This window comes from Callionymus lyra, chromosome 13, assembly GCF_982586985.1.
Source record: "Callionymus lyra chromosome 13, fCalLyr1.hap1.1, whole genome shotgun sequence".
NCBI classification, from domain to species: Eukaryota; Metazoa; Chordata; class Actinopteri; order Syngnathiformes; family Callionymidae; genus Callionymus; species Callionymus lyra.
Genome location: NC_141830.1, coordinates 2,272,037 through 2,293,821, shown reverse-complemented (window position 1 = coordinate 2,293,821; position 21,785 = coordinate 2,272,037). Strand labels below are relative to the sequence as shown.

At 43.1% G+C, this 21,785-nt stretch overlaps 1 protein-coding gene across 1 annotated transcript; it reads right to left on the bottom strand.

Annotated features, from left to right (window-relative positions):
• Window positions 1–1,403: 1,403 nt before the first annotated feature.
• LOC148066963 (laforin-like) lies at window positions 1,404–4,563 on the bottom strand. Its single transcript, XM_087806343.1, has 5 exons — window positions 4,513–4,563; window positions 4,402–4,448; window positions 2,793–3,037; window positions 2,365–2,706; window positions 1,404–1,645 (listed from the first exon to the last, which is right to left on the bottom strand). The coding sequence occupies exons 1-5, from the start codon at window positions 4,561–4,563 to the stop codon at window positions 1,404–1,406; spliced, it is 927 nt and encodes a 308-aa protein (XP_087662469.1).
• Between the last annotated feature and the right edge of the window lie 17,222 nt (window positions 4,564–21,785).

Here is a 21,785-nt window from a genome sequence, read left to right as displayed (position 1 = left end):
CACCGGTCTGTAATCGTTCAGCACACTCGGTCGGATCTTTTTAGGGACTGGAACGATACAGGAAGTCTTCCACAGAGTTGGTACTTTCCCCAGCCGTAGACTGAGGTTGAAGACATGCTGGAGTGGCTCAGCTAGTTCAGCAGCGCAGGTCTTTAGCAGTCGAGCAGACACCTTATCAGGACCAGCAGCCTTCCCTGGACGAATCCTCCGAAGTACATCCTGTACCTGGAGTGAGGTGAAGCTGGGAAGTGGTTCTGTGGAGCTGGGGGGGGCACAAGAAGGTGGGGCAGGTCCTGAGGCGGGCAGCAGTGAGGGTGAGGTGACCCAACCAGAGGGGAAACACACTTTCACAACAGCAGCAGCAGGACAATGAAAATAAAGTGCATGGAAAAAAAAGAAATAGTAAAAGAGATAATAAAATAAAATAAAAATAATGGATGATGAAGGACCTTCTATAACGCTCCGTCCTACACTGGGGGTGCCTGAGCCTGCCACTGAAGGAGCTGCTCCTCCACGGTCAGGTGCAGTGGGTGGAGAGCGTTGTCCCTGATGGAGGATAGTCTGGAGGGTGTCCTCTCTCCCACCTCCTCCACCGAGTCCAGCGAGCGGCCCAGGACAGAGCCGGCCCTCGTGACCAGCCTGTTCAGTCTCTGCCTGTCCCGGTCCGTGCTGCCTGCTCCCCAGCAGACCACAGCGTAGTGGATAGCAGAGGCTACCACGGAGTCATAGAAGGTTCTTAAAAGTGGTCTGCACACTCCGAAGGACCTCAGTCTCCCCAGGAGGTGGAGGCGACTTCGGCCCTTCTTGTACACGGCGTTGATATGTGTGGACCAGTTCAGTTTATTGTTGAGGTGAACACCCAGTTAATGTATTTATTTTCCTACTAGAATATGATATAACTTAATAATAATAAGAGAAAGAAAGACAAACCTTCTTCTGGTTTAACACTGTTATTCGACACCATCTTCAAAGGTAAACCGGTTTGCAATGGAGCCCTCGGGAGATTGAACCGACCACTCCTACTCCACTTGATTTCACAACTGATCATATCATCTCTGATGCGTGTTCGTCCTCATGTAATTACAAAAGTCTAGACAAATTTTCCAACACGCCTCAAAGCCACCATCATCATCCCGGTCCCGAAGAAGTCGTCCCTCTCCAGCTACAACGACTACCGCCCGATCCGATTACTCCAATCCTCATCTAGTTCTTCGAGCGGCTAGTCCTGCAGCACATGAAGTCTGAGCTCCCCCCCGCCCTGGACCCCTTCCAGTTTGCATATTGGTCTAACCGCTCGACTGATGATGCCATCTCTGCTGCCCTCCACTCAGCCCTCAACCAACTGGAGACTAAAGACTCGTACGTCAGATTGTTGTTCATCGACTTTAGCATCAACACCATCATCAGCAGCTCATCCTCAAACTGGACCAGTTGGGACTCAACACCTCCCTGTGCAACTGGCTGTTGGACTTCTTGACGGGGAGACCACAGACAGTGCAGGTCGGCAGTAACACCTCCAGCACCATTACACTGAACACAGCCCCCCAAGGATGTGTGCTGAGCCCCCTCCTCTTCACTCTGCTGACCCATGACTGCACCCCATCATCCAGCTCCAACTTCTTCATCAAGTTTGCGGACGACACACCTGTAGACCGTCTCATCAACAACAGCGATGAGACGGTCTACAGGTGTGAGGTCAACTGACCACGTGGTGCAAAACAATAATCTCCACCTGAACGTAGAGAAGACTAAGGAGGTCGTTGTGGACTTCAGGAGAGTTGTTAGAATAAAATTATTATACACTATACGTATACGCCATACTTAAATTAATGCTAAAAGATAATCAAAATATAAAGTATAAATAACTCGCTTCATCTAAGAGCTTAAACGTTTAAATACACATTCACAATCAACATTTCACTCCAGACTGATTTACACTGTTTCAAGACAAGCTTGAAACAGAATTAGAGACATAACACCGGTTATTTAAAAAAACGTCTGTTTGTCTGCCTTTTCACACCTTGGGTCGTGGATCAAAGAACGAAGTGGCACACATCCGGCAGGGGGGGCTGGAAGACGGAGGCCCCCACCCGAGATCATTTGAATGATGGATTACAAGAGGGCAAGATAGGAAGTTCTCTCTGCGGGTGATCGAGACACAGGCAACTTGAAAGAGCCATTTGCCGGAAAGAGACTATTAAACTGTACAGTCGCCGAGAGGAAGTGTGTCCGGTTGCGATTGTAAAGCTTGTATTTTGTTTGACTTGAAGTGGTGAATAAACGACCCGTGACACACTCTCAATTGACCATCTTTCTCCACAAAGCGAAGTATAAGAACTTGAAGTGACGGCGTGTTGGAGCGACCGGAACGGACTCCTGTTTTGACCGTTTTAAATGGTGCCTTGACGAAGGATTCGTAGTGGAGAGTCTTTGACAAAAAGCTCTCTGTTCGTACACGTCCAAACTTCTGGAGGAAGTCTGTTCGAGCCTGAACCAGAGCTACCTCGTCGATGTAGACGGCCGGCTGCTTGAAGGAAACAAAGTACTGGACTTTTCTCACGCTCCAGCTGAAGACGTACATGAGGAGGCCGCACACAGCTGCCGTTGATCGGCCAACGCCGGCATTACAGTGAAGGTAGACGGTGTGACCGTTCTCAAGGAGGCCATGAAGAAGAATCACAGCCTGAGGAAGCATCTGTACTCGGCCTGGAATGAAGACACCGTCTCTGTTAGCTTCATGCAAGACTTCAACATGACATAAGAAGATGGTCACGCGTGTTACGAGACCTCACCCTCGGTACTCATGTCTGGCGTCGACATCCACACGTAGGCGAGGCCTGTGTCTTGGTAGAGACGCGTCATGGTCTCTGGACTCATGGATTCTTCTCGGGTCCTCCTGCAGCCGTGTGAGTTTTTAACAATGTCCGCTTCTGTCTGGAAGTTCATCACTGCAGTTATTCCCAAGTCATGTTTCATCTTCACGGTCACATGCTCAAGTTGTTGGGGGCAGCTGCCAAGACAAACTCTCGGTAGAACCCTGATGGAAACAACAAGATAAGTTTCCTTATTTGCTGCTGGGTTGAAGAATATAGGTCAGGGAAGCTTGTGAGAAAAACGACCTGCACAAAGTCAGAAGATAAAAGTATCACCACCTTCTTATCTTCCCATGATGGCTCACGGCTGGAAACAACTCTGGCTCGTGTCCTGGCTTGATACGCAATACCTTTGACTCTCTGGTGAACCTGTGAAACATTTTTGATTTGATTTTTTCTTCATAATCTGGAGCCAGAAACGACCCAGCGAAAAAAATCATGATGGTTTTAAACAGACATTCAATTTAAAAAGTAGCTCCACTTCCTCCATCCTGATCCACAGCAAAGCTTTTAGAGGCGACCTGTTCTCGGCTCATATTTCTGCTTGTTTTAATGAAATAGTCCAAACCTGACCCAAAATGGAATGGCTTCTTGAGTCGGGCTCTGGTCCAACTCTCGATTAAAGGTAATGGAAATCGTCCATATGTTGGATTATTGCTGCTGTAGGTGAGAAGTGCTTCCCTTGCTGTTTTCCAACTCTCCCGATTCACAACAAATGAGGTGTAGAAGAAGCATGAAAGCATGACATACGGCCCAGGTGATTGTGGTTGTCAGGTCCAGGAGACTCTTGAAAAGCTTTTAGAAGGAGGGATCCAAAGACACACGGCTCAGGGTCCCGGAGACTTGATGCTGATGTCAGCAATGATGCGACATTCTCACAGTCCTGCCTCCAGTATAAAAAGATGGACGACAGGGATTGAAAGATTTCATCTCTATGTTTGTAAACTTTATAATTATATTTAACTTTATTTAAATACAATTTTAATTAAAGAAAACTTAATTAAAACGTTACACTTTTGTTGACTAAAACTGAACTAAAACCTTGAAAACTCTGACTAAACGAAGACTAGAAGTTCCAGGTACCTGATATTTATTACATTACTAGAAAGATTGCTGTTTTTTTTCTGTTATGACACATTGTGATGCAGAAGAGTGTGATGTTGTGGTAAGTGGGTCACTGACTAATGTGTATCTGACGTCATCAATGGAACCATAGATGTCAAAATAATGGCTGATCGGTGAAGTAAACATTGAAAATGCTTTACCACAAGCTATTACTGCGGAACTACTCAAAAACAGGTGCAGGTCGTCCTATCAGTTTTATCTTGACCTTTAAAATGTATACTTTATTGAATATTGTTTTGATTGTTTAAGCGCTTTGTGACCCTGGTCTGGAAAAGCGCTGTACAAATAAAAATGACTTACTTACTTACTTACTTTTGGTATGGTGTTCCTTCAAGCAGCCACATGTGAAACTCCTCCGCATCGCCCCAGGCATCTCAGGTTCACCGATGTTTCGCCCCTTAACCTGTACACCCCGCCTGACTGGGGCAGAGAAGACTGACTAGGCTTCGCCTGAGGAAAGGTTCCAGCAGTGAGCTCTCTTTATCCACAGCCATCTTGAGCTGGATTCGGCTACTGTGGCTATATCCCTGGTGGCCTTCTTCAGTTGTTTGGGCTCCAGCCCCATCCTCTGGGAAATAAACGCACCGACTTTGCGAGAAAACCGCGGCAGCTGACTTCAATGCGGAAGCTTGTTACGTGCCATCCTTTTGGGACGGCTTCATCAATCAGGTCTTGGTACTTGGCTTGCTTGATGAGCCAAGTCCATTCTTTCTTCCTAGGGCCCTGTGAGCTCTACCACTATGGTGTTTTTTGTGCTCCTGGACAGCAAGACCATGTCCACGTTCAGCTCCCATACGGGGGCACGTTGCAAGATAGAAGGTAGATGCTTTACCATTCTGCTAGTCGTATGAGACGTCTCCCCTTCCCTTAAGAAGGTTATGGTTTCAAGCAGACAAGCTTGTTTGTTGTTGGCGTTGACCCGTTGCTGGTCCACCCAATTAGCAATTTCCAAAAGGACCTTATCATGCCATCATCTGTAGCGGCCTTCTGCCGCGCTTTTGGGCACGCCGTGAGGATGTGATTAAGCGTGCAGGCAGATGCTGCACATTGCATGATGACCCTTATTCTTTGCCCCAGATCTTCATGTTGGTTGGGGTGGGCAACAGTTCAGTCACAGAATGCAGGAGAAAGCTCAAATTATCTTGGTCCGTTTGCCCCAGCTCCTTCCAAGACATTGGCCGCTCCTGTGCCTGGTCCCACTGCATCCATCGACCGTGAGAGGCCAGTCCGATTGCCTTCACCCGACAATCCTCTACTGCTGCCTCCCAGACTCTTTTAACGACAAGGCCTCTTTTGGCTCCAGCATCAGCTTTGCCCCACCTGCTCCCCCTGTAGTGACCAAGGCCCAGGCGTCCCTGGCATATAACGCCTACGATTTCCTGGTGTTTCCAGTGGGATTCTGCATCGATCACAGCTTGTTGGTGCTTCCACTTCCTGCCGCATTTAATGTTTTTGCTTGCATGCCGGACCTTCCCATCCTTGGACAAAGGGAGTGTACTGACTGCCCTTGCCTTAGTGGCCTTGATCTCCTCCACCACTGGTGAAACAGGGAAGCTTGGATGTATTGCTATACAGGTTAACTGCGCTAAAAGATGGAGGAACTCCCAGCCATTTTCGCAGAAACTTGCTGCACATTCTTTCCAATCCTTCTACTTAGGACATGGGAAAGTCGTACAGTAAGAAGGGCCATTGGCGTATTGAGAGCACCATACTTTGAAAGTGAAGATTTCAGTGAGTTGAGGTTAGTTGTTGAGGTAGAAAATGGAGGGATGAAGAAGAGTTGATACTAACCGAAGACTGCAGACATATTTATTTGAACCACAACATTGAGGGAGTGATGAAGAGTCTGATGGGGATGAGATGAACATGAGTAGTTTCCATAAACATTTTAACACTAAATAGTTCTTCACATATTTGCCCTCATAATAAAAAAATATTAATTATTTGTTGGACGACATTTGGATGATTTTACATTAAATAATGAAGCATATCTCACGGGAATACTAACTAAAACTGAACAGGCCAACACAAATCCACAGACTAGATTTAAAAAGGGAAAAAATAAATAAAAAAGGAGCTGGAGGCACAGAAGTTAATGACATAAGTTTGGAGCACTTTGACCAGTGAGAGGGAAGCAATCATATTTTCCTGCGAGAGGAATTATAAATAAGAGGGAAAGGGCATGGTTCAAACTTAAAGAGCAACAAAGAGCCAGAGCGTTGACTGGAGGTCTGACAGGGAAAGAGGCCATTTTCATCAGAGACACGACTGCCTTCGTTTCTTCGCAGCCCAGTGAACATGAAGTGGCTTTTTTAAAGTAAGTAAGTAAGTAAGTAAGTAAGTAAGTAAGTAAGTAAGTAAGTAAGTAAGTAAGTAAGTAAGTAAGTAAGTAAGTAAGTAATATTTATTTATATAGCGCTTTTCGAGACCAGGGTCACAAAGCGCTTAAACAATCAAAACAATACTCAAAAAAGTACATACTTTAAAGATCAAGATAATACTGAGAACAACACAGGAGTTCGAGAAATTCAAGGAAAAGCCTGAACAAATAGAAACGTCTTAAGATGTTTCTTAAAGGAGTCAGTAGATCCATCAAGAGCAAAGAGAGAGAAGATCGTTCCAAAGCTTAGGAGCAACAGCCTGAAAAGATTTCTCTCCTCTGGTCCTGAGCCGTGTGCGTGGAACCATAAGTAGATTCTGATCCACAGACCTCAGAGCCCGAGCTGGGGTGTAAGGCTGGATCAGATCAGTGATGTAAGGAGGAGCCTGACCATGAATAGATCTGAAAGTAAGAACCAGAATTTTAAAGTTGATCCTGAAAGAAACTGGAAGCCAGTGAAGAGTTTGAAGGAGAAATGTGAGTTCTACTACTTGAGCGGGTCAGAATTCTCGCTGCAGAGTTTTGCATCAACTGCAGGCGAGACGATCCTTCTTGTTAAGACATGAAAACAAACTGTTACAATAGTCCAGACGAGAAGAAACAAACGCATGGATTATAAGATCCAGATCATGTTGTGACAACATTTTCCTAAGTTTAGAGATTTTTCTCAGTTGAAGGAAACAGTTTCTGGTCAGTTTTCTGCAGTGTTGAACAAGAGACATGTCTTTATCAAATACAACACCCAGGTTTCTCAGGCTCAGTTTGACATTGAATCATTTGAAATTGTCTATTTACAAGAGACTCATCTTAAAAATTCAGACCAAAGAAACCTGAAGTGCAGTTGGATTGGTCAGAATTATCGGTCTTCATTCCACGGCAAGTCCAGGGGAGTGGCTATTCTGTTGCACAAATCAGTCCCCTTTGAATGCACAAGAACAATAACGGATCCAAATGGGCGTTATCTTATTGTTGTTGGGAAACTTTGCCACACTCCAGTCATGGTCATCAATGTGTATATTTGGAGGAGACTTTAATTGCTGGCTAGACCCAAAACTCGATCGCTCTTCTATTCGAAGTTGTTTACCCTAACGGTCAGCCAAAATTATCCAAATGTTTAAGGAGTAATTTTCAGTAATTGACCCTTGGCGATATCAAAATCCCACCGCTAAAGCCTATTCATTCTTCTCAAATGTCCACCACACTTTCACACGTATAGATTATTTTCTTGTTGACAACCGATTTCTGCCTGAGATAAAATCCACCACATATGAAGCAATTGTTATTTCAGATCATGCTCCGGTCTGATTCACACTGTTTCAAGATAAGCTTGGAACAGAATTAGATACGACACAGGAAAATTCAAAACATCCGTTTATCTGCAAATCACACCTTAAATTTTATATCAAAGAACAAAGCAAGACACACCCGGGAAAGGGGGAGTGAAAGACGGAAGAGAAGGTGACCCCCGCCCGAAAACATTTGAATAATTAGATTACAGGAAGACAAACTATGATGTCTCTCAGTGGGTGATCGGGAACAGGGAACTTAAAAGAACAATTTGGCCGGAAAGAGACGACCTCCCGGACAGGAAATTTGACTTAAATAGTAAGTAATTTGTATTTATATAGCGCTTTTCCAGACTAGGGTCACAAAGCACGTAGTATATACTTTAAAGATCAAGATAATACTGAGAACAACACAGGATTTCCAGAAAATCAAGGAAAAGCCTGAACAAATCAAAATCTCTTAAGATGTTTGTTGAAAGAGCTTAAACTTAGACAGAGTTTATGAAGCAATTGTTATTTCAGATCATGCTCCGGTCTGATTCACACTGTTTCAAGATAAGCTTGGAACAGAATTAGATACGACACAGGAAAATTCAAAACATCCGTTTATCTGCAAATCACACCTTAAATTTTATATCAAAGAACAAAGCAAGACACACCCGGGAAAGGGGGAGTGAAAGACAGAGGAGAAGGTGACCCCCGCCCGAAAACATTTGAATAATTAGATTACAGGAAGACAAACTATGATGTCTCTCAGTGGGTGATCGGGAACAGGGAACTTAAAAGAACAATTTGGCCGGAAAGAGACGACCTCCCGGACAGGAAATTTGACTTAAATAGTAAGTAATTTGTATTTATATAGCGCTTTTCCAGACTAGGGTCACAAAGCACGTAGTATATACTTTAAAGATCAAGATAATACTGAGAACAACACAGGATTTCCAGAAAATCAAGGAAAAGCCTGAACAAATAAAAACCTCTTAAGATGTTTGTTGAAAGAGCTTAAACTTAGACTGGACTTGATCTACGGATCCTCCCCGTCACCTGACCTCTATAAGGAGCGCCTTTCCCTAAAAACTGAATTTGAACTATTATCCACAGACCAAGCGACTGAGATGTTATTAAAATCTAGATTCAACTATTACGAGCATGGTGATAAGGCCAGTCAATTATTAGCATATCAGTTACGACAGATTTCAGCCTCACGACAAAAACTCAAATTCAAACGCCTTCTGGAAAAGCAACTGATCATAAAAAGATAAACAATGAGTTCAGAGACTTCTACAAAAGTCTATACAAGTCAGAGAATAAGGCAGATATTTCAGATTTTGAAAGTTTTTTCAGATCACTTGATATTCCTTTTGTACCCCCAGAACTAGTTAAAAACATGGACTCAAGCATCACTAAAGAAGAGCTTTCCACTGCAGCCAGTTCCATGCAAAGTGGAAAATTCCCAGGACCGGATGATACTCATTAGAAGACCCTCTGTCATGTGCTTCTTACCATCAGCCTCTTGAATGTTGACTTTAAACTGATATACAAACTTCTAGCTTTACGTCTTGAGTCGTCACTCCCGGTAATTATTTCTCCTGAAGTGTCTTATCATAACAAAGTTATCTCAAGACACTATACAGTTGAAATAAGACTACAGTTGATTAAGGAAAAATAGATCCAGCAATTCAACAAAGAGCAAGAAACAAAACACTGTACAGTGAGCAATGGCGAGGAAAAACTTCCTTTTAGAAGCAGAAACCTCGAGCGGAACCAGACTCATTGTTGACGGCCTGCCGCTTTGACCGGCTGGGAGGAAGGATGGGGGGGTAGACAGATGGATAAGGAGAGGAGTGAGGGAGGATAGAGTGAGAGAAAAGAGGAGAGTGTAGGAGGGTCCATGGGGGTGCTGGAGAGAACTCGGGATCTGATGACGATCAAACAGGCTTCATTAAAAATAGACAATCTTTTTTTTAACTTGAGGAGGTTAGTCAACATAATCTATACCTCATCCAGTCACATAACTGCTGAAGCTGTTATATCTCTTGACGCAGAAAAAGCCTTTGACCGGGTAGAGTGGCCATACCTTTTTTACACTCTTGACAGATTTGGATACAGCAAGAGATTTATCAACTGGATTAGATTGTTATACTCCTCACCTCAAGCCTCTGTGCGTACAAACAGTAATTCAGAACACTTTTCGCTCTACAGATCCACCAGACAAGGATTGCCCTTTGAGTCCTTTGCTGTTTGCTATTGCAGTTGGGGGCTTTCTTACCATGTAAATAAGTGATGCAGCAAGAGTTGAACCATGTTTAAATCAAACCTCAGGGGAGTTGAGGTCTTAAGGTGGCTTTGAGCGGAACCAGACTCATTGTTGACGGCCTGCCGCTTTGACCGGCTGGGAGGAAGGATGGGGGGGGTAGACAGATGGATAAGGAGAGGAGTGAGGGAGGATATAGTGAGAGAAAAGAGGAGAGTGTAGGAGGGTCCATGGCGGTGCTGGAGAGAACTCGGGATCTGATGACGTGGTGAAGATCCTGGATCAGCAGCAGCTCTGGAGGTGGATCCCTGGATCAGCAACAAGTCTGGAGGTGGATCCCTGGATCAGCAGCAGCTCTGGAGGTGGATCCCTGGATCAGCAGCAGCTCTGGAGGTGGATCCCTGGATCAGCAACAGCTCTGGAGGTGGATCCCTGGATCAGCAACAGCTCTGGAAGTGGATCCCTGGATCAGCAGCAGCTCTGGAGGTGGATCCCTGGATCAGCAACAGCTCTGGAGGTGGATCCCTGGATCAGCAGCAGCTCTGGAGGTGGATCCCTGGATCAGCAGCAGCTCTGGAGGTTGATCCCTGGATCAGCAGCAGCTCTGGAGGTGGATCCCTGGATCAGCAACAGCTCTGGAGGTGGATCCCTGGATCAGCAACAGCTCTGGAGGTGGATCCCTGGATCAGGAGCAGCTCTGGAGGTGGATCCCTGGGGCTCCGGGAGAGAAATAAAAAGGTGTGGGTTTGGGACAAATGTAGACAATACACAGGTATACAGACTCCGGTGACGGGTGAAGATATATAGAGGGGAGAGGGGGGGGAGGTTGAAATAGCCAGGCCAGAGGGCACATACCTAGCACAGCAGATCCAGACACAGTTAACAAAACATTTTTTAATATGTGTTAAAATTAAAATTAATTATAGATTAAAATTATTATATACGTAGCGACATACTTAAATTAATGCTAAAAGATAATCAAAATATAAAGAATACATTTCTTGCTTGATCTAGGAGCGGGAACGTTTGACTACACATTCAAGACAAGCTTGGAACAGAATTAGAAACAACACAGGAAAATTCAAACATCCGTTTAAACAAACATTTGTTTATTTGCAAATCACACCTTAAATTGTAAGATCAAAGAACGAAGCAAGACACACCTGGGAAAGGGGGGCTAAAAGACGGAAGAGAAGATAACCCCCGCCCGAGAACAGTTGAATGATTAGATTACAAGAAAACAAATTAGGATGTAAGTAAGTAAGTAAGTGAGACCAGGGTCACAAAGCGCTTAGACAATCAAAACAATACTCAAAAAAGTACATACTTTAAAGATCAAGATAATACTGAGAACAACACAGGAGTTCCAGAAAATCAAGGAAAAGCCTGAACAAATAGAAACGTCTTAAGATGTTTCTTAAAGGAGTCAGTAGACTCCATCAAGCCCAAAGAGAGAGAAGATGGTTCCAAAGCTTAGGAGCAACAGCCTGAAAAGATTTCTCTCCTCTGGTTCTGAGCCGTGTGCGTGGAACCATAAGTCGATTTTGATCCACAGACCTCAGAGCCCGAGCTGGGGTGTAAGGCTGGATCAGATCAGTGATGTAAGGAGGAGCCTGACCATGAATAGCTCTGAAAGTAAGAACCAGAATTTTAAAGTTGATCCTGAAAGAAACTGGAAGCCAGTGAAGAGTTTTAAGGACCGGAGAGATGTGAGTTCTTCTACTTGAGAAAGAAACAAACGCATGGATTACAAGATCCAGATCATGTTCCGACAACATTTTCCTAAGTTTAGAGATTTTTCTCAGTTGAAGGAAACAGTTTCTGGTCAGTTTTCTTCAGTGTTGAACAAGAGACATGTCTTTATCAAATACAACACCCAGGTTTCTCAGGCTCAGTCTGACATTGAATCATTTGAAAATGTCTATTTACAAGAGACTCATCTTAAAAATTCAGACCAAAGAAAGCTGAAGTGCAGTTGGATTGGTCAGAATTATCGGTCTTCATTCCACGGCAAGTCCAGGGGAGTGGCTATTCTGTTGCACAAATCAGTCGGTTGTTGGGAAACTTTGCCACACTCCAGTCATGGTCATCAATGTGTATATTTGGAGGAGACTTTAATTGCTGGCTAGACCCAAAACTCCATCGCTCTTCTTTTCGAAGTTGTTTACCGGTCAGCCAAAATTATCCAAATGTTTAAGGAGCAATTTTCAGTAATTGACCATTGGCGATATCAAAATCCCACCGCTAAAGCCTATTCATTCTTCTCAAATGTTCACCACACTTTCACACCTTTAGATTATTTTCTTGTTGACAACCGATTTCTGCCTGAGATAAAATCCACCACATATGAAGCAATTGTTATTTCAGATCATGCTCCGGTCTGATTCACACTGTTTCAAGATAAGCTTGGAACAGAATTAGATACGACACAGGAAAATTCAAAACATCCGTTTATCTACAAATCACACCTTCAATTTTATATCAAAGAACAAAGCAAGACACACCCGGGAAAGGGGGAGTGAAAGACGGAAGAGAAGGTGACCCCCGCCCGAAAACATTTGAATAATTAGATTACAGGAAGACAAACTATGATGTCTCTCAGTGGGTGATCGGGAACAGGGAACTTAAAAGAACAATTTGGCCGGAAAGAGAGGACCTCCCGGACAGGAAATTTGACTTAAATAGTAAGTAATTTGTATTTATATAGCGCTTTTCCAGACTAGGATCACAAAGCATGTAGTATATACTTTAAAGATCAAGATAATACTGAGAACAACACAGGATTTCCAGAAAATCACGGAAAAACCTGAACAAATAAAAACCTCTTAAGATGTTTGTTGAAAGAGCTTAAACTTAGACAGAGTTTATGAAGCAATTGTTATTTCAGATCATGCTCCGGTCTGATTCACACTGTTTCAAGATAAGCTTGGAACAGAATTAGATACGACACAGGAAAATTCAAACATCCGTTTATCTGCAAATCACACCTTAAATTTTATATCAAAGAACAAAGCAAGACACACCCGGGAAAGGGGGAGTGAAAGACGGAAGAGAAGGTGACCCCCGCCCGAAAACATTTGAATAATTAGATTACAGGAAGACAAACTATGATGTCTCTCAGTGGGTGATCGGGAACAGGGAACTTAAAAGAACAATTTGGCCGGAAAGAGAGGACCTCCCGGACAGGAAATTTGACTTAAATAGTAAGTAATTTGTATTTATATAGCGCTTTTCCAGACTAGGATCACAAAGCACGTAGTATATACTTTAAAGATCAAGATAATACTGAGAACAACACAGGATTTCCAGAAAATCAAGGAAAAGCCTGAACAAATAAAAACCTCTTAAGATGTTTGTTGAAAGAGCTTAAACTTAGACTGGACTTGATCTACGGATCCTCCCCGTCACCCGACCTCTATAAGGAGCGCCTTTCCCTAAAAACTGAATTTGAACTATTATCCACAGACCAAGCGACTGAGATGTTATTAAAATCTAGATTCAACTATTACGAGCATGGTGATAAGGCCAGTCAATTATTAGCATAATCAGTTACGACAGATTTCAGCCTCATGACAAAAAGTCAATTTCAAACGCCTTCTGGAATAGCAACTGATCATAAAAAGATAAACAATGAGTTCAGAGACTTCTACAAAAATCTGTACAAGTCAGAGAATAAGGCAGATATTTCAGATTTTGAAAGTTTTTTCAGATCACTTGATATTCCTTTTGTACCCCCAGAACTAGTTAAAAACATGGACTCAAGTATTACTAAAGAAGAGCTTTCCACTGCAGCCAGTTCCATGCAAAGTGGAAAATGCCCAGGACCGGATGATACTCATTAGAATTTTATAAGAAATGTTTACACAAATTAGCTCCAACCTTGGTCGACATGTTTAACGAATCATACGACTCACTTAAACTACACCAAACTCTTACACAGGCCTCTATTTCCCCCATTCTTAAGAAGAACAAAGACCCTCTGTCATGTGCTTCTTACCATCAGCCTCTTGAATGTTGACTTTAAACTGATATACAAACTTCTAGCTTTACGTCTTGAGTCGTCACTCCCGGTAATTATTTCTCCTGATTCAATTCAATTTCAATTCAATTTTATTTCAAGTGTCTTATCATAACAAAGTTATCTCAAGACACTATACAGTTGAAATAAGACTACAGTTGATTAAGGAAAAATAGATCCCAGCAATTCAACAAAGAGCAAGAAACAAAACACTGTACAGTGAGCAATGGCGAGGAAAAACTTCCTTTTAGAAGGCAGAAACCTCGAGCGGAACCAGACTCATTGTTGACGGCCTGCCGCTTTGACCGGCTGGGAGGAAGGATGGGGGGGTAGACAGATGGATAAGAAGAGGAGTGAGGGAGGATAGAGTGAGAGAAAAGAGGAGAGTGTAGGAGGGTCCATGGGGGTGCTGGAGAGAACTCAGGATCTGATGACGATCAAACAGGCTTCATTAAAAATAGACAATCTTTTTTTCAACTTGAGGAGGTTAGTCAACATAATCTATACCTCATCCAGTCACATAACTGCTGAAGCTGTTATATCTCTTGACACAGAAAAAGCCTTTGACCGGGTAGAGTGGTCATACCTTTTTTACACTCTTGACAGATTTGGATACAGCAAGAGATTTATCAACTGGATTAGATTGTTATACGCCTCACCTCAAGCCTCTGTGCGTACATACAACAGTAATTCAGAACACTTTTCCCTCTACAGATCCACCAGACAAGGATTGCCCTTTGAGTCCTTTGCTGTTTGCTATTGCAGTTGGGGGCTTTCTTGCCGTGTAAATAAGTGATGCAGCAAAAGTTGAACCATGTTTAAATCAAACCTCAGGGGAGTTGAGGTCTTAAGGTGGCTTTGAGCGGAACCAGACTCATTGTTGACGGCCTGCCGCTTTGACCGGCTGGGAGGAAGGATGGGGGGGGTAGACAGATGGATAAGGAGAGGAGTGAGGGAGGATATAGTGAGAGAAAAGAGGAGAGTGTAGGAGGGTCCATGGGGGTGCTGGAGAGAACTCGGGATCTGATGACGTGGTGAAGATCCTGGATCAGCAGCAGCTCTGGAGGTGGATCCCTGGATCAGCAGCAGCTCTGGAGGTGGATCCCTGGATCAGCAACAGCTCTGGAGGTGGATCCCTGGATCAGCAACAGCTCTGGAGGTGGATCCCTGGATCAGCAGCAGCTCTGGAGGTGGATCCCTGGATCAGCAACAGCTCTGGAGGTGGATCCCTGGATCAGCAACAGCTCTGGAGGTGGATCCCTGGATCAGCAGCAGCTCTGGAGGTGGATCCCTGGATCAGCAGCAGCTCTGGAGGTGGATCCCTGGGGCTCCGGGAGAGAAATAAAAAGGTGTGGGTTTGGGACAAATGTATACAATACACAGGTATACAGACTCCGGTGACGGGTGAAGATATATAGAGGGGGGAGGTTGAAATAGCCAGGCCAGAGGGCACATACCTAGCACAGCAGATCCAGACACAGTTAACAAAACATTTTTTAATATGTGTTAAAATTAAAATTAATTATAGATTAATATTATTATATACGTATACACCATACTTAAATTAATGCTAAAAGACAATCAAAATATAAAGAATACATTTCTTGCTTGATCTAAGAGCGGGAACGTTTGACTACAAATTCAAGACAAGCTTGGAACATAATTAGAAACAACACAGGGAAATTCAAACATCCGTTTAAACAAACATTTGTTTATTTGCAAATCACACCTTAAATTGTAAGATCAAAGAACGAAGCAAGACACACCTGGGAAAGGGGGGCTAAAAGCCTGAAGAGAAGGTGACCCCCGCCCGAGAACAGTTGAATGATTAGATTACAAGAAAACAAATTAGGATGTAAGTAAGTAAGTAAGTGAGACCAGGGTCACAAAGCGCTTAGACAATCAAAACAATACTCAAAAAAGTACATACTTTAAAGATCAAGATAATACTGAGAACAACACAGGAGTTCCAGAAAATCAAGGAAAAGCCTGAACAAATAGAAACGTCTTAAGGTGTTTCTTAAAGGAGTCAGTAGATCATCAAACACAGATGTTTCTTGAAGGAGTCAGTAGATCATCAAACACAGATGTTTCTTGAAGGAGTCAGTAGATCATCAAACACAGATGTTTCTTGAAGGAGTCAGTAGATCATCAAACACAGATGTTTCTTGAAGGAGTCAGTAGATCATCAAACACAGATGTTTCTTGTAGGAGTCAGTAGATCATCAAACACAGATGTTTCTTGAAGGAGTCAGTAGATCATCAAACACAGATGTTTCTTGAAGGAGTCAGTAGATCATCAAACACAGATGTTTCTTAAAGGAGTCAGTAGATCATCAAACACAGATGTTTCTTGAAGGAGTCAGTAGATCATCAAACACAGATGTTTCTTGAAGGAGTCAGTAGATCATCAAACACAGATGTTTCTTGAAGGAGTCAGTAGATCATCAAACACAGATGTTTCTTGAAGGAGTCAGTAGATCATCAAACACAGATGTTTCTTAAAGGAGTCAGTAGATCATCAAACACAGATGTTTCTTGAAGGAGTCAGTAGATCATCAAACACAGATGTTTCTTGAAGGAGTCAGTAGATCATCAAACACAGATGTTTCTTGAAGGAGTCAGTAGATCATCAAACACAGATGTTTCTTGAAGGAGTCAGTAGATCATCAAACACAGATGTTTCTTGAAGGAGTCAGTAGATCATCAAACACAGATGTTTCTTGAAGGAGTCAGTAGATCATCAAACACAGATGTTTCTTAAAGGAGTCGGTAGATCATCAAACACAGATGTTTCTTAAAGGAGTCAGTAGATCATCAAACACTGATGTTTCTTGAAGGAGTCAGTAGATCATCAAACACAGATGTTTCTTGAAGGAGTCAGTAGATCATCAAACACAGATGTTTCTTGAAGGAGTCAGTAGATCATCAAACACAGATGTTTCTTGAAGGAGTCAGTAGATCATCAAACACAGATGTTTCTTGAAGGAGTCAGTAGATCATCAAACACAGATGTTTCTTGAAGGAGTCAGTAGATCATCAAACACAGATGTTTCTTAAAGGAGTCAGTAGATCATCAAACACAGATGTTTCTTGAAGGAGTCAGTAGATCATCAAACACACATGTTTCTTGAAGGAGTCAGTAGATCATCAAACACAGATGTTTCTTGAAGGAGTCAGTAGATCATCAAACACAGATGTTTCTTGAAGGAGTCAGTAGATCATCAAACACAGATGTTTCTTGAAGGAGTCAGTAGATCATCAAACACAGATGTTTCTTGAAGGAGTCAGTAGATCATCAAACACAGATGTTTCTTGAAGGAGTCAGTAGATCATCAAACACAGATGTTTCTTGAAGGAGTCAGTAGATCATCAAACACAGATGTTTCTTGAAGGAGTCAGTAGATCATCAAACACAGATGTTTCTTGAAGGAGTCAGTAGATCATCAAACACAGATGTTTCTTGAAGGAGTCAGTAGATCATCAAACACAGATGTTTCTTGAAGGAGTCAGTAAATCATCAAACACAGATGTTTCTTAAAGGAGTCGGTAGATCATCAAACACAGATGTTTCTTAAAGGAGTCAGTAGATCATCAAACACTGATGTTTCTTGAAGGAGTCAGTAGATCATCAAACACAGATGTTTCTTGAAGGAGTCAGTAGATCATCAAACACAGATGTTTCTTGAAGGAGTCAGTAGATCATCAAACACAGATGTTTCTTGAAGGAGTCAGTAGATCATCAAACACAGATGTTTCTTGAAGGAGTCAGTAGATCATCAAACACAGATGTTTCTTGAAGGAGTCAGTAGATCATCAAACACAGATGTTTCTTAAAGGAGTCAGTAGATCATCAAACACAGATGTTTCTTGAAGGAGTCAGTAGATCATCAAACACACATGTTTCTTGAAGGAGTCAGTAGATCATCAAACACAGATGTTTCTTGAAGGAGTCAGTAGATCATCAAACACAGATGTTTCTTGAAGGAGTCAGTAGATCATCAAACACAGATGTTTCTTGAAGGAGTCAGTAGATCATCAAACACAGATGTTTCTTGAAGGAGTCAGTAGATCATCAAACACAGATGTTTCTTGAAGGAGTCAGTAGATCATCAAACACAGATGTTTCTTGAAGGAGTCAGTAGATCATCAAACACAGATGTTTCTTGAAGGAGTCAGTAGATCATCAAACACACATGTTTCTTGAAGGAGTCAGTAGATCATCAAACACAGATGTTTCTTGAAGGAGTCAGTAGATCATCAATCACAGATGTTTCTTAAAGGAGTCAGTAGATCATCAAACACAGATGTTTCTTGAAGGAGTCAGTAGATCATCAAACACACATGTTTCTTGAAGGAGTCAGTAGATCATCAAACACAGATGTTTCTTGAAGGAGTCAGTAGATCATCAAACACAGATGTTTCTTGAAGGAGTCAGTAGATCATCAAACACAGAGATGTTTCTTGAAGGAGTCAGTAGATCATCAAACACAGATGTTTCTTGAAGGAGTCAGTAGATCATCAAACACAGATGTTTCTTGAAGGAGTCAGTAGATCATCAAACACAGAGATGTTTCTTGAAGGAGTCAGTAGATCATCAAACACAGATGTTTCTTGAAGGAGTCAGTAGATCATCAAACACAGAGATGTTTCTTGAAGGAGTCAGTAGATCATCAAACACAGATGTTTCTTGAAGGAGTCAGTAGATCATCAAACACAGAGATGTTTCTTGAAGGAGTCAGTAGATCATCAAACACAGAGATGTTTCTTGAAGGAGTCAGTAGATCATCAAACACAGATGTTTCTTGAAGGAGTCAGTAGATCATCAAACACAGATGTATCTTGAAGGAGTCAGTAGATCATCAAACACAGATGTTTCTTGAAGGAGTCAGTAGATCATCAAACACAGATGTTTCTTGAAGGAGTCAGTAGATCATCAAACACAGATGTTTCTTGAAGGAGTCAGTAGATCATCAAACACAGATGTTTCTTGAAGGAGTCAGTAGATCATCAAACACAGATGTTTCTTGAAGGAGTCAGTAGATCATCAAACACAGATGTTTCTTGAAGGAGTCAGTAGATCATCAAACACAGATGTTTCTTGAAGGAGTCAGTAGATCATCAAACACAGATGTTTCTTGAAGGAGTCAGTAGATCATCAAACACAGATGTTTCTTGAAGGAGTCAGTAGATCATCAAACACAGAGATGTTTCTTGAAGGAGTCAGTAGATCATCAAACACAGATGTTTCTTGAAGGAGTCAGTAGATCATCAAACACAGATGTTTCTTGAAGGAGTCAGTAGATCATCAAACACAGAGATGTTTCTTGAAGGAGTCAGTAGATCATCAAACACAGAGATGTTTCTTGAAGGAGTCAGTAGATCATCAAACACAGAGATGTTTCTTGAAGGAGTCAGTAGATCATCAAACACAGAGATGTTTCTTGAAGGAGTCAGTAGATCATCAAACACAGATGTTTCTTGAAGGAGTCAGTAGATCATCAAACACAGAGATGTTTCTTGAAGGAGTCAGTAGATCATCAAACACAGATGTTTCTTGAAGGAGTCAGTAGATCATCAAACACAGAAAGTAACTTTTGATAACATATTCATGATAACAAAATAACTTTTGATAACATATTCATGATAACAAAGTAACTTTTGATAACATATTCATGATAACAAAGTAACTTTTGATAACATATTCATGATAACAAAGTAACTTTTGATAACATATTCATGATAACAAAGTAACTTTTGATAACATATTCATGATAACAAAGTAACTTTTGATAACATATTCATGATAACAAAGTAACTTTTGATAACATATTCATGATAACAAAGTAACTTTTGATAATCTTCTACCTGTTTACAAGCCACTTGTGAGCAGGCAACCAGCAGTGACTCGCTCGGTCAAGAAGTGGTCTGAAGAAGCTGAGGAAGCTCTGCAGGTCTGCTTTGAGACCACGGACTGGAGCATCTTCAGTGAGTCCCACAAGGAGGATATTGACAGTCTAGCTACATGTGTCACGGACTACATCAACTTCTGTGTGGAGAGCATTGTGCCAACCAGAACTGTACGATGCTTCTCCAACAACAAACCCTGGATTAATCCTGATATAAAGGCTCTCTTAAAGGAGAAGATGAGAGTCTTTAGGTCAGGAAACAAAGAGGATCTGATGGCAGTCCAGAAGGAGCTGAGAAGAAAGATCAGGGAGGGAAAGGAGAGGTACAGGAGGAAGATGGAAGAGAGTCTGGCCAATAACAACACCAGAGATGTCTGGAGAGGTTTGAAATCCATATCCGGACATCAGACCAGGCTCTCTGTAACAGCGGGGGATCAGAATTGGGCTGACAACTTAAACGGTTCTTTTTCAAGGTTTGAGGTGTCGGCTCCCCCCCCGTCTTCTACACCATTCACACCTCTACTTTTACCTTCTCCTCCCCCCCGAGCTTGTATTGTTTCAGCCCCCCCGCTGACTCCACAGGGGACAATGGCCTCACACCTCTCCAGTTGAGAAATCAGCTCAGGAGAACCAGGACAACAAAGACCCCTGGACCAGACGGCATCGGTGGCAAAGTACTCAAGACGTGCTCTGACCAGCTATGTGAAATTGTTGGACTTCTGTTCAACATGAGCTTGACCCTGGGAAGAGTTCCACTACTGTGGAAGACGTCCTGTGTGGTACCGGTGCCAAAGACTCAGCACCCTAAGGATCCCAGCTGCTACAGACCTGTGGCCTTGACATCCCACCTTATGAAGGCTCTGGAGTGGCTGGTCCTTAGTTACCCGAGTCCTCTGGTGCGCTCCTCCATGGATCCGTTGCAGTTTGCCTACCAACCTCACATCGGCGTGGAGGACGCCATCATCTTCCTTCTCCACCGAGCACTTTCTCACCTGGAGTCGCCTGGAAGCACTGTGAGGATCCTTTTCCTGGATCTAAGCAGTGCTTTCAATACCATCAGGTCGAACATCCTGAGGGACAAGCTGGAGCTGTCTGGAGCGGACACTCACCTCACGGACTGGATTGTGGACTACCTCACCAACCGTCCACAGTTCGTGAGGACCCGGGATGGTGTTTCGAAGACTGTACTGTGCAGTGTAGGGGTCCCCCAGGGAACAGTGTTGGCACCGTTCCTTTTTTCACTGTACACTGCAGACTTCCAACACCTGTCTCCCACCAGTCACCTGCAAAAGTTCCCGGACGACTCCGCCATCGTCGGCCTCATTAAGGACGGGGATGACGGGTCGTACCGGGGACTTGTCCAGGACTTTGTTGACTAGTGCCTGGAAAACCACCTCCAGATCAACTCCAGCAAAACTAAGGAGTTGATTGTGGATTTCCGGCGGTGTCCCTCCATCTCCCCCTCACCACTGAACATCCAGGGACAGGACATTGAGATTGTCACGTCTTACAAGTTCCTGGGTGTTCACCTCAACAACCGCCTGGACTGGGTGGATAACACTGCTGCTCTTTATAAAAAGGGGCGGAGTAGACTCTACCTGCTCCGGAGGTTGAGGTCGTTTGGTGTCCAGGGGTCACTCCTGAAGTCATTCTATGACTCAGTAGTGGCCTCTGCCATCTTCAACGGTGTGGTCTGCTGGGGGAGCAGCATGACAGCAAAGGATAGGGCTAAACTGGACAGCCTTATTAAGAAGGCCGGTTACGTCCTAGGGCGCCCCCTGGATCCTGTGGAGGAAGCAAGTTGGCCTCCATGAGGAAGAACTTGTCTCACCCTCTCCAGCACACACTGAGGGCATTGAGGAGCTCCATCAGTGATAGGATGCTCCATCCCAGGTGTGTGAGGGAGAGGTACCGCAGGTCCTTCCTCCCTGCTGCCATCA

What these genes read in the sequence shown, in the direction of transcription:
- LOC148066963 (XM_087806343.1), bottom strand. Translation starts at nt 4,563, where the DNA reads ATGGGGCTGGAGCCCAAACAACTGAAGAAGGCCACCAGGGATATAGCC. An exon ending in GCCAGACATGAGTACCGAGG is followed by an intron (nt 2,707 to 2,792) that starts GTGAGGTCTCGT and finishes TCTTCATTCCAG; the next exon opens with GCCGAGTACAGATGCTTCCT. An exon ending in CAAAACAGGAGTCCGTTCCG is followed by an intron (nt 1,646 to 2,364) that starts GTCGCTCCAACA and finishes GACGGTCTACAG; the next exon opens with GTGTGTCGTCCGCAAACTTG.